This window comes from Dermacentor silvarum, chromosome 4 (assembly GCF_013339745.2).
Source record: "Dermacentor silvarum isolate Dsil-2018 chromosome 4, BIME_Dsil_1.4, whole genome shotgun sequence".
Lineage (NCBI taxonomy): Eukaryota > Metazoa > Arthropoda > Arachnida > Ixodida > Ixodidae > Dermacentor > Dermacentor silvarum.
In genome coordinates this window covers 78,516,811-78,533,875 of record NC_051157.2, presented here as the reverse complement: position 1 = coordinate 78,533,875, position 17,065 = coordinate 78,516,811, and the positions used below count along the sequence as shown (strand labels likewise).

Below are 17,065 nucleotides of genomic sequence, written 5' to 3'. Positions count from 1 at the left end.
CAAAGTTTTGTTTAAGGATGTAAAAAATTGTTTTCTTCGACCGGGTGCACTCCGTAAAATTATAACAAACTTGAGCAAACACTGTACTATAGTGAACTGTACGTAACTTGACATGAAAACGTTTTCCGAGAGTACATGCAAAATGAATGAGCATGATGGAAACTACGCAGAGAGCACTGAAGCGATTTTCGTAACAACTGCAAGAAAACGTTTGGTGTGCTTTGAATGCAAGCATTCTTGGCGAGTTACACCCAGTTTTTTGTAACTACTATGTTGCGACAACATTGCTGTTTCCGTCGGCCGATCCCGAACTTAGCGCAGCCTTAAATAGTGACCCATGCCGAAGGTAGTGTAGGCTATAACTGAGGACCATTCCCATGGGTATCTGTTACCGGGTAAGCGTCACTTTTCAATGAGCCTCTTCGAGCCAACTTGGGTATGTGCCACTGCGTATGTGACCCAGGTCCTGGCTAGGTGCTTCAGGGGCCATTATGTATGTGTCAATGGGTATGGGCCGCTCTTCAATGAACCTTCTTCAGTGACGCCAACTTTGGTCACTGGGTGTCATAACAACAAACAACACCATGCGATGCACTCCGTATCAGCTCGCAACGCGTCGCAAAAGCATTAAATGTCCGTTGCCGAACACCTGTATGATTCACCTTAAACAGGACGAGCTTGGAAATACGGCATATTCTCGGCCCATCGCAAAGGACCACCTGCGCGTTACGCGCCACGAAAGCTCTGCTAACGTTCTTGCGGGCCACGAGCCTTAACTAAACTTTGTAAATAGTGTAATATGTGTGTGCTTGTGACTGTATGTACTGTTGAATGCTTATCACTGTATATGTCATAATCATAACCCAGCTCCTGGAGTAGCATGCGAGGCGAATAGCCAGGCGAACATCTCCAAAATCACATTAAACCGTGTTTCTCTATTTATCTCTACACGCCGTCAATGTTTCGAATTACGTAGATGTAAACTGGAGTTGAGTCTGCTAAAATATGTTCTTCTGCGTCAGCACTGCCGTCCGTCGAGTGGCATCTAGCGTTCGAATGCAACGATATTTTCAGGACAGCATTAGCTCAAGTAGCGCTCGACATCGTTCCCGGGCATGTTTTCAATGAGTATTAACTTAAAGGACTCTCATCTATCTCGTAATGAATGACGTGTAGGAGCGAGTCTACACTAGGACACTTCGGGAAACCACTTCATTGTCGCTGTATTAACCAGTTTTGTATTTAATCCTCGGCTCCGCCTTGAGAGCCCTCATAATGTGCTGCACTCTAACCGAAAGTACCGTCATATCCGCTCACTGAATCTTTGATTTTGACCGATACATTATTCCGACGCAATGACTACAACTCTTCATCAGGCCAGAAAATGCGCGAACAGTAAACTTAAAAAAAAATGGCCGCGTATCTGCGTGCTTCGCTGCAAATGTCGTCGAAAGACGATGGTCTTCTGCCGGCCGTACTACATGAGTGCTGGTCTGATCCGCGGCCACCCGTGATGCTGTTCTCGTACCATTTCCGTCCTGGCATGATAAATGCAATGGAGGTTTGTTTGAACAGATTTCATTTTACCGCATTATTTCATCAAGCGGCCATTTATGTTTTGCCCTGCCTCAGACAGCGCTTCCTTTATGTTGAATCGGCCGCATCTGGCTGGCATTGATAAAACTGAGGAGGCGCTGCGTGAGACATGGACGCCATCTGGCAATACATCGGGAACCATGAGCTTGTGCAGAGGGTTTCCTTCCTCCATGGCAGACGGCGCTCGTCGGCGCGCAGTCGGGGAACGTCGTTCATCGGCGCGCATAGCATGGCATTTTCAGCGCAGCTTAAGAAACTAGGGTCTTTAGAGTTACGTATCTATGTATTTTCTATTAAAGGAACACACCTCCTAATACTTACCTAGTGATGTTGCGCCTCAGATATGCGTAATATTTACTTTGTGATCGATAACGTTCACAAGTATGAACAGCAGTACCAGTTTAAGTAGTATGGGCGGTAAGCAAGTGGTCCAACTTTGGCCGGGTGGCTGAATCGGGTGACAGACAGACAAACAGACAGACAGACAGACAGACAGACCAAATTTTCAGCGTTTAAGTTCCCCAAGAAAGACTATCGTCTTTAAAAGGCCTCCGTAACTTGCTATATACTTTTACGCACTTATTTTCCCTTTCTGCCTGGAATGACCTTTCTCAGTTGCAGCCTCCGGCCTTCTAATGTAAGTTATTAGAGCTATAGCGACGTATGCGGTTGTAGCAGCATTGATCGCCAGTCAAGGCTTACTAATGCTAGTTCAGCGGTTGACGTCAATAGCGCAGAACGGACCTTCTGATAAAAAAAAAACAGTCATGAAACACGTTGTGCTGATACAAGTTCAATCTGCCTCATAGGTTAGAGTGCTTGCGATGCCAATTTCCATCGCTCCTGGCACGAATATTTTTCACTTTTTCTTCGAGCAGATATGCGTTGCAAGTTTTCGTACTCTGCTGAATTTGGCACATTTAGGATTCACTACACGCGTACGCAAAGCGGCTCTCCGGTGGTCTCTATTCCAACTACGTTTCCTCTTAACGCTCTGGTTCAACATTTCAATGATGGTCCTATAGCTATTATCGACAGAGACAGCAGTTTTCAAGCCATTCACGATATCTCTCGAACTATATTAAATTGAGGTAACGTGAAGATAGAGTGCACGTTCGATCTTCCTAACCTGCGCTGCCGGCACTATTGCTGAATACGTTAAAGCTCTCACTGGTAACCACAGGTCCCCAATCTCCTCATCGCTCGATTCCTCTATGCCTTGCAAAGTAGTCTTTTTTTTAAAGGAAATATCACTGACTTAAGCACAGAATCGCAGAATCCTGTTTCGCATAATCAGCTTTCTTGATCGGGTACGAACCGTAACGAAAATGAATCTTTCGATATCAGGCTTTCAGTGCTACTTGAGTTACTTGCGCTAGAGCGAGAGAAAGAACATTGACTTTGTACGGTGCCAGTTTTGGCTGTTCCAAAGCGACATTAGAGGCACGTTTAGTCGCCAGTACAAGTACCTCCGTGCAATTCTTTATCAGATGAGAGCTGGGAAAGAGTTACATTTAACAATAATCGTGTTTTCAGGGCTTTTTCTTTGTATTGATCTCAGGCTCCTGAAATATTAACCCATGCATTCATTAAGGGGAGTAAGCTAGGACTAAATCGTCTGCAATATTCATCCTGCAAGAACTAGAAGTGGGGGCTTAGCGCGTTATGCCAATGAGGGTGCTCCTGCTCAAAATAAAACATAAATTAAATGGCAGGTGCTGACAGGTGCACAATAATGAACGCTGCGCTGTTGTGCATACCGCAGGCAATCTCATCAACATTGTCATCTTTTAAAAAACGAGGACAACGTACGTGGAGCAGAGGCCTTAAGATCAACTCGGATATGCAATCCTGCAACTCTATTAGTTTACAAACACTCTCCCCATAATCATTTTCTCGCACGTTACTTGAAAGACATTGCAGTCACTGACCGCGAAATGAACGTGAATGCTACTGAACAGAGGAACACTACGCCTACTGAACAGATAGAACTTCGACGAAAGCTGGACTTGCGGTTGTCATGGTCCCTTTGTAACTATTACCGATATGCTACCCCTAGCCTGATCATCAAAGGGAGCTCATCAATGCCTCATCCCTAGTCTTGTGGTTCGTCCTCGTTTCAGGGCGATGGCCGGTAGGTACTTCCTAGAATAACGAAACCATAGTTATCGACGCCTCTCATTTTTAAAAATCCCAAGATGAATTTGAGTGGCGAGCACGATCATCGGGCTCTGACTCTATTTCAGGCTACGGCAAGGCCCTTGATTGCAAGAAATTTCTTTGCATTCCGCATTTCTAAAGCTTTCTGTTTACCACCATGTTTGTCCAATGCGAGCAGATTCGGTCCGGGCGCGGCAGACGATGGGAGAGAAATGCAAGAACGCTCAGGAGCCGAGGGCTTGGTGTGCATGAAGAAACCCAGATTGTCTAAGTTAATCCGGGGTCCCCCACTACGGCGTGCCTCTTAATAAGATCGTGGGCAGGACATGTGAAACATGAGAATGTTATTTTTTGCCCGTAGAACCCCACAGCCAGTTGCCACCTCGGATGGTCGAGTATGGCAGCGTGATACAAGTGGAGCAGGGCGAGCGTGCAGTGCTGCCTTGCCTGTCAGAGGGACACCCACGTCCGAGGCACTACTGGTCCCGCCTCACGGGCCACGGGGTGTCGATGGAGTCAGGCTCGACTGATGGCGGAGAAAGACCTGTAGCTCTGAAGGCTTCTGAAAGAATCTCCCTGTTGCCCGAAGGCCCGATGATATTTCACACTGCACGCATCCAGGACAATGGGCGGTACTTGTGCGTCGCTAACAACTCGGCCGGCGAGGACAAGGCACATGTGGAGCTCCTGGTCACTGGTAAGAAAACTTTTCTTTTTTTTTTTACTAACAAGGCCTGCTCTAGGAGTTAGGGGTGGATCCAGCTTCTTTCTAAAATGGCAGTCAGTGAGAAGGGTGTTAAGGCTCATGATGATGGTGATAATGATGACGATAATGATGATGACGATGACGCCATCTTTAATTTTACAAGAATGCACAACTGGTTGACACGGCTCTTCTAGCAAGTTCAAAGTAGGGCGAATAATTCTGTGTATTTTTTCTTCTTGGCAACAATAGATTCCCTTTTGGCATGTAGGTGCTGGAATTACCACGTGGAATTTTCAAAGTAATTTGCCGCAATACATTGTGCTCCTGCTCCCTCCCTGGATATAAACAACTCCGATAATAGGCTGCGTATTTGTGAGGCATTGAAAGAAAAAAAAACATTTTGTAAGTGGGCTTCTGCAAAACAATTTTCCAACCAAAAACAGTTTTCCACTGACTACATTGGGGCATGCGCTGACTACAAGAGAAGTTGCCTGTCCGCTTTAAAAGTGCCTCCACACTGGCCCGTGAACAAATGTGAGTTCGTTTGAATGACTTGCGAAATTTCTGGAATGTCATTATACCTACAATGATTGGCTCAATCGCCTTTTTATACATGAACTCATACTGCCCCTGCTCGGGAAATTATATGTTTCAGTGAATTGCGTTCATAGTCGCCATTGCAGATACTGCAGGTATTGAAAATGGTCTCTAATTTCTTTGCTCCCCCGACGGTCTATACTTTCTCCTATTCTGCTTCCTTTATATTTTACGCCTGTTGCTGGCGGATGTGCAGGAATCAGTCAACCGTCAGCGAGCCAGTTGCAGTGCGGCACCAGCAGAATTATTTCTTTTTGCAGAGCCACACTGATGGGGACGTGTATCTAGGTGTATGTTGCACGGTACATTCTGCAGACGCGATTTAAAGAATGGGCCGTGTTCGGTCGAAAGACTCAAGATCGCTTAGAAAGCTTCCTTGTTTCTACATAGGAGGGCAGGAGAATGGAGCCGGGTTCCTTGTCAGAAAGTGGGGAGGAGAGTCAGGACATCCGGGCATACCCTTTGAATCCAAGCCTGTTTTCATAAAGTCGTGCAAGCGTGAGCTTGGGAAAAATACTAATGCAGCAGCACGCGCCAGCAGCGTTATTCTGCATAAGAACGACCGGAATGGCAGCTAACTCCCTCTACGTTGCCACTGGATGTCTGGTTAACACGAGGCTGCATTACTTATTTTTGAACACAAAACTTTGCAGCTACCTTGTCTCTCCTTATCCGCAAATCTACAGGGTTGGTTATTTTGTCTTGCACTTCAAACGTACTCAGCTTGAATGGCATTAGAAGATGGAGTCAAGACCAAGCCACTGTGTATACAATATTTGCGGGGGGCGCGGGCATGTTGTTTTACAGATACATTGGTTGACTGTGGAGTAACGAACAACTAATTGCCATTAGCAGATACTTCATAAAAAGATTTATTAGAATAACAAAGAATGCAATAGTCAATGTCTGCTAGAACGACGAAATACACAGTGAATATTTCTTCCACATAACCCCTCTTTGGTACCCGCATGGACGGTGGTGGTCAAGTTAACAGATGTGCATGCATTTTTTTTTACCCAGGGCCGCTGTCGGCGCGCATCGAACCGGTTGTTCAAGTCGTAGACGTGGGCAGAGGGGCAAACATGAGCTGTCGCGTCGCTGGGCACCCCGTACATGGCGTGCTGTGGACTCACAATGGCCTCCCCATCTCGTCGGCCCACTCGACGAGCCCGCACGCATCCGTGATCAGCAGAAGCGGAAGCGGGAAGCCAACTTCCGGAGTTCCTTCTGGCCGGGTTTCTCTTTTGTCTCGCGACCTCCTTCATGTGTCTACAGTGGAGCGACAAGATGGCGGAATGTACCAGTGTACCGTCTACAATCACGAAGACTCCGCTCAGGGGTCTTCACAGCTCGTCATAGGAGGTATGCTCTGTTTACCTTTGTTGATGAAAAGCACTCCTGGTACCTATTACGATATGTAGAACCGCACTTCTTTCAGAAACTCCTCTGTCATGGTAGACTTCTTGCTTATATATATGCACACTTCTCAGAACAAGCAGTTTTGATTTCTTCTCTGGTAGAGAATCTTCTGAATCTGTGATGCGCATTGTGCAGGTAGCGAAATAGAAGAATATAACACACATCGTAATAACGAAAGTGAAATGGTACTTGCAACAATTTGTGATTCAACAATTTGTTGTGATACTTGCAATGAAAAACGTTCCTCTTTATGAAATATAACATCTGGAGTTCCTCAGGGAAGCATTTTTTGGCCACTACTATTTAATATTTGCGTAAATTACATAACCAGGTTAACTGAGCGTGCAAAGGGCATCATGTACACCGATGACACTGGCCTTTTTTTCAGTCTAATAGCGATCACGAACCCGCTTACTTAGCGCGTACTGCATGACAAACAATACTATAATGAACTGAAATAAACTGATTACAAAATAATGCCAGCAAAGCTAGAGCTGTATTGTTTACACCTATTCAAAGACTTGTCAATCGCAACCTAAATCTCTATTAGGGTCATAAAATATACAAGTTGTAAAAGCGAGTGAGGACATTAGGCGTGGCTTTCAATCAGCACCTGAAATGAAACACACATGTCGATCATGTGGAGGACTGTTTGGCAAGGGTTGTGGCATATATGTAAATTTCGGCAAGTACTTCTACTTAAGGTGTTACTTTATAACTCAATATTTGCTCCTCTAGTAAGGGTTTGTAAAGTTTTTTGAGGAAATACGTCTAAAATTAACATTTACAAACTGCTTTTACAACAAAATAAATTCATTAATCATGCTGCCAAGCGCCTCTTATGACGCCCACACAGCCAGGCTGTTTGCCACAATGAATGTGCTTCTTCTGCAACATGTGTACCAATTTATTCTCATTATAAAATTTCAAAACAATTTGAAATTCAATTACAATAATTTTCTTATGATGTGTAATCCCAGCAAACTTTGTGACAGACAACAAAATATTAGGGAAATAGAGACCACTGCCTATTGCCTTTCTCACGCACGAACCATGGATTCTCATGCACGAACCATGGATTCTGATTCACGAACCATGGAATACATAGATCATGACACGGCCTGTCAATTTACTTAAGACACTTACGTTGGCAAGGAATTCCTATACACACCTTTACTAGAAGAGAGTTTCTTAAATTCTTCATCCGGAACATTCGTTCATTACATGGAGTTTTTGCAGTTTAGAAATCGAGATGTTGCACTTCTGAAATTGCTATGCAATATCTTGTGTTAAATTATTATTTCCATGAGCTTAATATTATTTATGTATGCCTGCCTCATATATGCATGTATATTGTTTACTGTTTATAAGTCTAACACGTATACTTCACGCGAAAGCTATTTTTAAAAATTCATTGCAATAATACGAGTATGAATGTGTCTTTGGTTTAACTTTCACTTCTAGAAATTTGTTCCACCATAATTTCACATGCTTTATTCATATGTGTGTTCGTTGTGTTCACTATATCCCATATATTTGTATGCTTTGCTCATTGACCTACATGTCAGGACATGGGCAGGAGTCCAGTCATGCAAGTATTGTATCTTAAGAGGGTGCGAACTATTGTAGCTTTTCTGCTCTGGTCCAAGCATTTTGTGTTTTCCTTGCAAAGAGGAAGAGTTGCAAAATGAATGAACCTGTATCTATACTAAGTGCACTGCTGACTCGAGTGACAGCAGTAGCCTTCCAGCCACAATAATTTTACCGCGTTCACAATAATACAACGCAGATCAAACGTGCGGGTGTGCAACGCTTAAGCCTTGATTTGCCGTAAATCGCAATATAGCAGTTGTTCTGACCATATATATGCGCCCTGGGCACTGACTAGTAAAAACTACGACTCCATTTTATTCCAGCTCTGTGGGACTAATGATATGAAACGAATTAAATCGGACGAAAACAACCTTAACGATGTGCGTTTACTCTCCAACAACAGGCAGTTGTCACGAGCAGAGAAAATGAGTATAATATTGCTAGTTTGAGCAAATTCTTTTCAAAGGTAATAATAATAAGTATGCGGAGAGAACCACGCCTTCATCTGAGAGGGGTCCACGAGCTCAGAAACTTCCGACAAGAAACACTCCGAGCCAAAACACACAGAACGGCTTTGTTTCCGCAGGAAGGAAGCTTCAAAAAAGTGCCGCTAGACCTTAGCGGCTTTTGGAGAAAAAGAACAATGTGCCATGGAGCGAGAGCGCAACTAATTTTCAGGACAAAGAAAATATAAGTTAGTTACACCGCCTTAACAAGCTCTTCAACAAACAACACTACTCACTAACGCGAATATGTGTTAACTCGAAGCACACATAAAGATTACACAGGACTCTACATTGACGGCCAACTAAAGATTTTGTTTCACTGAAGGAGGCTCTAAACCATCAGAGGTCACGACAGAAGGTGAAAACCAGATTAAACCTTGATAATTCTACCTCCCTAAAGAAAGCACGAACACGACGAAAAACAGAGATGGAACTTAAAGTTCTAATTCTAACTATTTTTCTTCTCTTTCGTGCCTTTTTAAGGTTGATTAGCCACCTTCTAGGCAATAAACTTTCAATTTGTAGCCAACGTAATGTCCTTCGTTTTCTTGTTCTGTGTCCGACGCTAGCGCTACTAACGACATACGGGTGGGAAAATGACACTCCGGATAAACGATTCGCTGCACCATTCAACGGCAAACTAGCATAGATTTGACCATGTGGCAAGTTACAGCTCATGACGTGACACGACCAGCAGCCTGCCGCGGTACAGCAAAAGTAGCGCTGCCGTGTGAACACTGCTGAGCTAATGGAGTGCTCTCTTGAAAATTTGACTGTTTCATGCACCTGAAACATACAGAATGGGAACAAAAAAAGGTGGAAATAAAGATTTCCTCACACTAAAAGTCATACTGAGTGATCACAAAGCAGCTTATACGCTGACTTATTAGCAGCACTCGTCGGATGAAAAACAAGTTCCGGGTCGATTGGGTGGACTGTTCCGTGCACTTCGAGAAGAGGCTAGCTTAGTTTCTATTGCAGTGTTGTTTTTCTCTGGCTAGAGGGAGAGCAGTGGCACAAGTGCGCGCGTGTGTGCCGGTGTATGTACCAGTGTATATGTGTGCCTTTGTGTCTGCATTCGTGTGTGCACGTCAAGCAACAGCCTAAGGCAACAGTCTTATTTAATCCAATTTGAAGAGAACTACTGAGCCTCCTCTTGTGGTCACTCCTTTGTGTAGCATCTGTTCTAAGAGGTTTTGAAAGTTGTGCCACAATCAGTGGACCTACACTAGTGCTCGGCAATGGTTACTGTATCTCATCGTAAGAAATACTGGCTAGTGGTTGGAAATGTGCCTACGTGTTTTAATAGCTTGGCGGAAGATAAGATCAAACGAGAAGTCAAAGTGCACAGGTAGCCGAGACGCAGCAGTGGATGGGTAGCCGGCGCTGAGGCAATGAACAGTGGAACTTCAGCATTGATCACTTGAACTCAGGAGGCAGCATGAAGAGGCACAAAACGACAAAATCTTTTGGCACAATACAGCTCTGGTATTAGGCTCAGCGCGCAATAGTGTCTTACCTTGTATGCGTCGGCAGCTTTACCTTGCAAAATGACGTGCATATTTCTCGACCATTAAAGCGGAAGAGTGACATGGTGTTGTAGCAATACACGCGCGACTATCCTTCTGTGGGGCCTTAATCCTCCATGTATGTGATATTATCCGGTTTTTTAATCATGCGCATTTAAGCGTCGACACAAATAATATTTTAATAGCCAAACCTCATAGTTTGATATGAAAAAGACTATCAACTATGAGTTCTTGCTATGTCATCGTATTTCACAGAGGAAAAAAAAAGGTTTTTTACTCCACACTGCTGCGACCCAGATACATTGTGCAACTACTGCTGAAGCTTACTGCTGCCAGTATTTTTTCTTTTTCTTTTTTTAAGGTAGGAACAAGAGGCACAATTATGCATCCTTGCATGCATTATACTTGGTTCGATAAAGGTAACAATGTTCCATCATAGAACAGATCGAATACACATTCTACATGTGTACTGCGCGACACCTACATACCGAAAGTCAACTCGCAACGATGTTGTAGTTGGTAGTTTCGTTTTTATTGGTTTTAACAAAAACATGGTGCAGTGCTCATTAATAATTTATTACGCAAGGACGCTGTTAAAAATTCATAGCTTTTACTTGGGGTGAAGGTTAATCCTTCATTTGTCGAAAACGGCCGCATTAATATTAAACGTGGCAAGGGTACGTCAGATTATATTTTCGTGAATTATCATATAACCGCTTTTCGCCCAACATTACTACAATAGACGCATGCAGAGGTCCTGTAACATGTTTGAGTACCTTCGCGACGGAGTGCACATGATTATTTAGACGCTAAGTGAGGTCAGTTGAGGAACTTAGGTGACATGTGTTGTTGGAAACATATTAGGCAGTGCATGCTTTATACGCCAGTTAGAATAGGTCGAGAAAATGCTCATGAAGCAATCACTGAGGCTCATATTAGTAGCAAAATATGGCAATGCATTCTGCCCTCTGCAATGAGCCATGGAAAGCGTTGTTTATTACACGTATCCCATTTACCTATACAAGCAGAAATATCTGAATGCGTATCACAACCATAAACACTTTCTTTAGTGGCCACAATTCAATAAATTTGTCACAACAGCTTCTGTCTTTATTATATTCTTACGCTAGCCTCACTAAAGACGGGAATTTAGAGCATAAAAACATTGTGTTTACCACTTTAAAGAGTATAGAATATTTTTTTTTGCTTTTCACTGGAAGAATGTGAGCTATTTAGCAGCCACGTTGAATACGTATCTAATGAGCGCAAGAAAGATTACTTTAGTCTTGAGACATAAACTACATCTATACGATTTGGGGCTGCTGTCCCAAATTCTGTGCGATGTTCTAAAAGATGTCCTAGATTTTTCGAGCAATGTTAAAAGCCCTGTGAACAAATAGTGTACTCACCTAGTAAGGAATCGACATTTTACGTGCGATACTGCTGATTCAACTTTCACTGCCTACCAAGTGGCCGTTAAATCGCTCGTATTGCGGCATAATTGCAGCTTCAGCGTCAACATCACGTAATTGATGCGGGGTAATGCATTTGCAGAAGACGCGCCCGTTCTGGAGCACGTATTCTCGGAGCGCCAGGTGCGTCCTGGAGGCAGCGTCTCCCTCAGGTGCTCGGCCTCGGGGAATCCACTGCCCCAGGTCACGTGGTCCTTGGACGGGACACCCGTTCCAGAGCACTATCACGTCCGTGTCGGTGACTACGTCAGCGGCGAACGGTAAGCAGCTCTGTACTAATGAACGACGGCCGTTACTATTTCGGCCTTTACCTGCGACGTTTCCCCTCCATCTTGGTTTGATTTCCTCTAGAATGTCCGACTTCCTCACGCGTTCGTCGCCTGGTCCATCTACATATTTAAACCAATCATGTTGACCTATGGTGGCTTTGAAGTGCACCACTGCTGCATAAGGCTAAGAATTTCTTGTTGGTGTGGTGTAAGAAAAAAAGTCAATGAAAGAAATGGAAATCGACATTAACATGAAGTTTGTTTCTGACAAACTTACAGCGGGGTTTTACCGTGGTTAGGCGTTTGTATTTTAGCAGATATGATGACCATTGATGGCCGTACATGTTACAATTACTGCTGTGCGTTAAGTCGTAGCCGTATGAGCATCCCTATTTGAATTGCAGCACTGACTTCAGGACGAAAGAATACGCGGGAACCCTGTTCCATGGGCTCGCCTATTATGTAACGCTAGACGTCAGTGCGTCAGTGGAGCGTAACGTGGAGCGTGAGAGGGTGGCTTGAACGAGAGTGTATTCCATTGCTTGTGTAAGTCAAATCGAAAACGAAAAAGGGCTAGAAAAAAATTACCTACGGGCTTAGCGATGACACATATGAAATGAAATCAGAACATGGTTCGTGAATCTCGCGGCGATAGTTGGGGATACTGCGCAGCTCGTAACAAGCGCGTTGTACAGGACAGGATAATAATAATTATTCCTTTTTGTAGGAATAGGTTACGTTTTCGATTTTCGATTGGGTGGCCCGCTAGGCAGTTCGATCACCACAGCTCTGTGCTGTACTGCAGTAATCCACTGCTGACTGCATGAGGCCAAAGCTACGATCACTGCGGCATTTCAGTCTTACTACGGAGTATCAGTCTCAATAGTAAGCTTGTTCTTTATCGTTCTTTATCTAGCAGAATATATTGCTGGGCTAGTTGGTGAATAGACGCGACACAAGAAGTGCAAAAAGTGACATTCTTCTTCTTTAGTAGATATCAAACATGTAAAGTTTAGCCTCAGAAGGGCCGACTTATCCCAGAATTATTGCTTGGAAAAACAGCAAGAATCCTGTCATCCCTTGTCTTTCTGGTTGCAGGTTGGTGCACAGTTACGTGAACCTGACCGGCGTACGAGTGGAGGACGGTGGCCTCTACTCTTGCTTGGCCCGCAATGGGGTTGGCCAGGTATCTCACGCGGCCAGGCTGAACGTGCTCGGAAGGCCCATGGTGCGACCCATGGCCAACGTGACGGCCTTAGCAGGACGCACCATGCGGCTTCACTGCGCCGTGGCAGGCCATCCCATACAGAGCATTGTTTGGCAAAAAGGTAAATGTGTCGCCCGACGTATGGGGATATGGGAGAATTGCGTTCGAGTGCCGAAGCTCCGATGTGCAGCCGCGTTGTTGCGAAGAAAACAAAGCTGAAACACGAAATCGAAACACGAAATGTTTGCATTTGGTAATAGCGCTAGTCTGATTGACAACGACACCGGCTCATTGTGTATTAGGCGGCTAGTTGGACTCAGTTGCTTACTGAGATATGTTTAAAAGACAGAGGGAGACTTTTTTTGTGTATGGCCCTGACATCTTACAACGCACCAGATAAAATTAGGTATATTTAATTTTATTGAGCTCGTAGGCCGACCAATCCCATAGCCAGTATACGGCCATATGGATTCGAAAAAGTCGGAAACGCTTCTTGTGTATCTTTTGTAGAAGTTGTTTGTAAACTCCAACTCATCTCAGGATTCACTGACCAGCCTGACCACCAAACTTTGTCACGTTATTTCCTAACATCGCCGCTCTTTCTCTGCTTAATTCCATCTGGAGAGGCACGCCACTAAATAATGGCACTGGGTTGGTCAGAAACAGTGTTTAAAAAACATGTGGGCAGCTTTCAGTAGTGGTGCAAGGCTGGAGTAAACAGCGGAACTGGTGATCGACCTAGCTTCGTCCAGATTTTACTAGGCTTGGCTAAGTTTTGCTAGGAAATGCAAAATGCAGCTAGGCACGGTATTCACAATCGGCTCGCCGCCAATGCGCAGATTCTCGCTTTGCCGCGCGACGCGCTTCAAGATGAGCGGCTTCTTCTTCGGGTGTCCGAATCTTCTTTGGTCGTCCCATGTCAAGGCTACATGTACTCGCCACAGAGTCTACGAGAGTTCCGCCGCCGTCGAGGCAGCTCCGAGCATTATCTCCCCGGTGACGTCATGGTCAAGCTGCGTCTCCACACTTGCCGGGGCGTGGTTGGTTGAAACCTGCCGAGCCGCCGCCAGAGGCGTCGGCTGCAATCACGGAAACCGCGCGCGTTCGATGCAAACGCGGGGAAACGCCTCTCGCTCTCATTTTCTCTTTCTCTCTCCCGAGCATAGCGCGCGCCGCGCGCATGCTCTCCTTTCCCCTCCTTAACGTCCCATGTCAAGGAAACATGTGCACAACATGGAGAGGAGGCGCAGCGCACGCCGCTCCGTGAGGTGGTTGCTAGGCAACGTGCGGTGACGCCATCGCCAGGCACAGTTTTTGTTCGCACTACGCGGCCTAACCAAGAGCGCTTAAACAGCTCCGCTGTTAAGATTGGAAGAAAACGAAAATCACCTGATTTGTTCAATTTGCAAAGGGTGAGACTTCAGACATGAAATAACGCTTTTGATGCACTAAGGAGCCGACTCATGTGGTGACTGAACTTTGGAGTGGAAAACTGAATGGAAAGTTATGTTTTCATTCACACTTTCATGCAGATGGCCGATCGCTACCACAGAACCACCGCCAACACAGCTTCCCCAACGGCAGCCTAGTGGTTTCCGAGGTGCAACGCAGCGTGGACAGTGGTTGGTATGCGTGCGTCGCCCGGGATCCTCAAGGAAACACAGCCAGAGGGCAGCTCGCCGTGCACGTTATGAGTGAGTGATCATGTTCAACACATCACTGCGACGCGAACTTTCGCTACTGCACCCGCTGTTACTGAACACGTGCAGGTGAATTCTGATTTCAAAATAATTGCACATGTCACATGTTTGAAAGCGAAGCTTTAAATCGCTAGGCGAAACGAAAAAAGCGTCTGTCCACCGCTTGTTCACAGAAAACTATCGTCATCAGCATTGGCTCGAGCGTCGTCGTCTTCTTCCGCAGCTGGCTCGTTGAGTTGCGCTCGTGGGTTGCGCTCGTGCTCGTGCTCGGCATGAGCTCGTGCCACTGCTCCCGCGTTCGTCGTCCTCGTCTTCTTCCACAGCTGGCTCCGTTGCCGCTCATTCTTCCAGCGTAGAATTTCACCTCTCTTCTTCCTCGTAATGGGGAAGCCGCCTTTACAGGGGTATGAGTCATTGCTTAAGGGAGTATGAGCCATTCATTGTCTTACGTAACAGGCAGATTTAATTTAGAAGCAATTTAATTTCGAAGAATGGCAAGCGCCAATGGGCGGGCGAATGCTGCTAACCACGCCGCCGAGCAAACTCGAGACATTGAATGCAAGCGACAATGGTGGACTGCGGGCATACCGTGAGTGAAGTCGATCTCTCCTTCGCAGGCGAACGTGTGTGTAACCTCATAATTGAGAAATACTTTAATGAACCGTCGGGATTAACCCAGTGATAAACACCGGGGCCGCACGTTTCAGCTTCGCTGGTTAACCATCTGCACGGAATGCTTGAGTGGTGATTTCTTAGTTTAGCCCAAACAATTTTAATTGTCTGTGATACATAGCGCTGTTCTAATTAATTATGGGGTTTTACCTGCCGAAACCACCATCTGATTATGAGGCACGCCGTAGTGGGGAACTCCGGAAATTGGGACCACCTGGGGTTCTTTAACGTGCACCTAAATCTAAGTACACGGGTGTTTTCGCATTTCAGAGTACTATTATGACTTTCGTTGTGGATTTCCGCAGGATAAATAAAAAAAAAATTGAGAGACTGCTTGAGATTTCTGCAAAAATCTGCATGAAGAATCGCCATATAGCCGGGTGGGTAATTAAGAAGACTCGCTATTAGCTTCCTGATTATTCTCATTAGTGCATACCTTTAAAACGCAAAACACTTGCTGAGATGACGGGCACTGCAATTTGTCGTCCAAGTAATGATCGGTTTCTTTACGGGGGTCCACGACCAGGCCTGATATCGCTACATGCTCCTTCGTTTTTTTTTAATATGATAAAGCTAACATACGAACTCACAATTTGATTTCACAGAACCTAAGCTTATAATTTCCTTGCTGATGTTCTCAGGCAAAAACAAAAAAAAAAGGTTTTGCCTAAATTGCGCAACATTCACAGCAAATTCTCCCATCTATGCATCATAGACTATATGCTGAACTGTACGTACAATTCAAGGGCACGACATCTCATAGAGAACAACCCGTAATATCAATGCCACTGGATTTCTTAAATCAAAGCTGGCAAAGTTGGAAGCCGACGAGCATGTCAAAATGGGCTGCACCCTTTAGTGAACACAGAAAACGCATTGCCATGCGCGCAGTTTACGTTAGCATGAAATACTAATGTCCGGAAACTCATGTACAAACTGCTTGAACATGAAAACATCTGTGAAGCCCTCTGCGTCTTCTTGTTGACCGTTTACGGACTGCTCATAGAGAAACGTGGCGTAGATAGAAAAGCTGTCGTGAGTCAGTGCAAGTGCACTTGGTGCGCATGCTACGAACCCAGGTGTCGCCTATGAGAATAATAGGAAATTTTATTTGCTTTTGGCCTATGGCCGACTAAGCGAGAATAAAAATGGGAACCGAGGGGTCCGATTTTTTCTAGTTAAGTGAAGCAGACAGACAATTAAGCCAGGGGGAACGTGGCGGAATATACAGCTGTTCGTTTTATTTCAGATGTCGAAATAATAAGACAAAGGGAAATTAAACTGGGTGTATAGACAGTTCTGCCGGGAACCCAGCCCGCACCTTCCGTATTACGTGTTCCACGCTGTACCAATGATTGTACACCGTAAGTACACATTCTAGGGTATTTACGATGTGCGTACTATAGGTATATCTAGCCCTACGAATGTTAGCCACTGCCACTTAGGTCCATTGCGGCGAATTTTACACATCCTTTCAACGGCAGCCGTCAAATATTACAAGAATCCATGAGGAGATAACAGATCAATAAATCCTCGCATGCTACCTTATAACATCAAGGCTGCTATATGTGAGGCCCTCGCTATGCAGTGCATGAAAAAAAAAAAGCTGATAACCACAACCTTTTTTTTAGTTACACTT

The 17,065-nt window shown here is 44.9% G+C and overlaps 1 protein-coding gene across 1 annotated transcript in view; it reads left to right on the top strand.

The window, feature by feature from the left end:
• LOC119448717 (Down syndrome cell adhesion molecule-like protein Dscam2) overlaps window positions 1–17,065 on the top strand; it is a 322,695-nt gene that overhangs the window by 257,112 nt on the left and 48,518 nt on the right. The window contains exons 6-12 of the mRNA XM_049665781.1: window positions 4,118–4,262; window positions 4,299–4,453; window positions 6,080–6,209; window positions 6,261–6,421; window positions 11,661–11,838; window positions 12,946–13,175; window positions 14,587–14,748. Coding sequence (XP_049521738.1) covers window positions 4,118–4,262; window positions 4,299–4,453; window positions 6,080–6,209; window positions 6,261–6,421; window positions 11,661–11,838; window positions 12,946–13,175; window positions 14,587–14,748 — 1,161 coding nt within the window. The remainder of the gene's footprint in view (window positions 1–4,117; window positions 4,263–4,298; window positions 4,454–6,079; window positions 6,210–6,260; window positions 6,422–11,660; window positions 11,839–12,945; window positions 13,176–14,586; window positions 14,749–17,065) is intronic.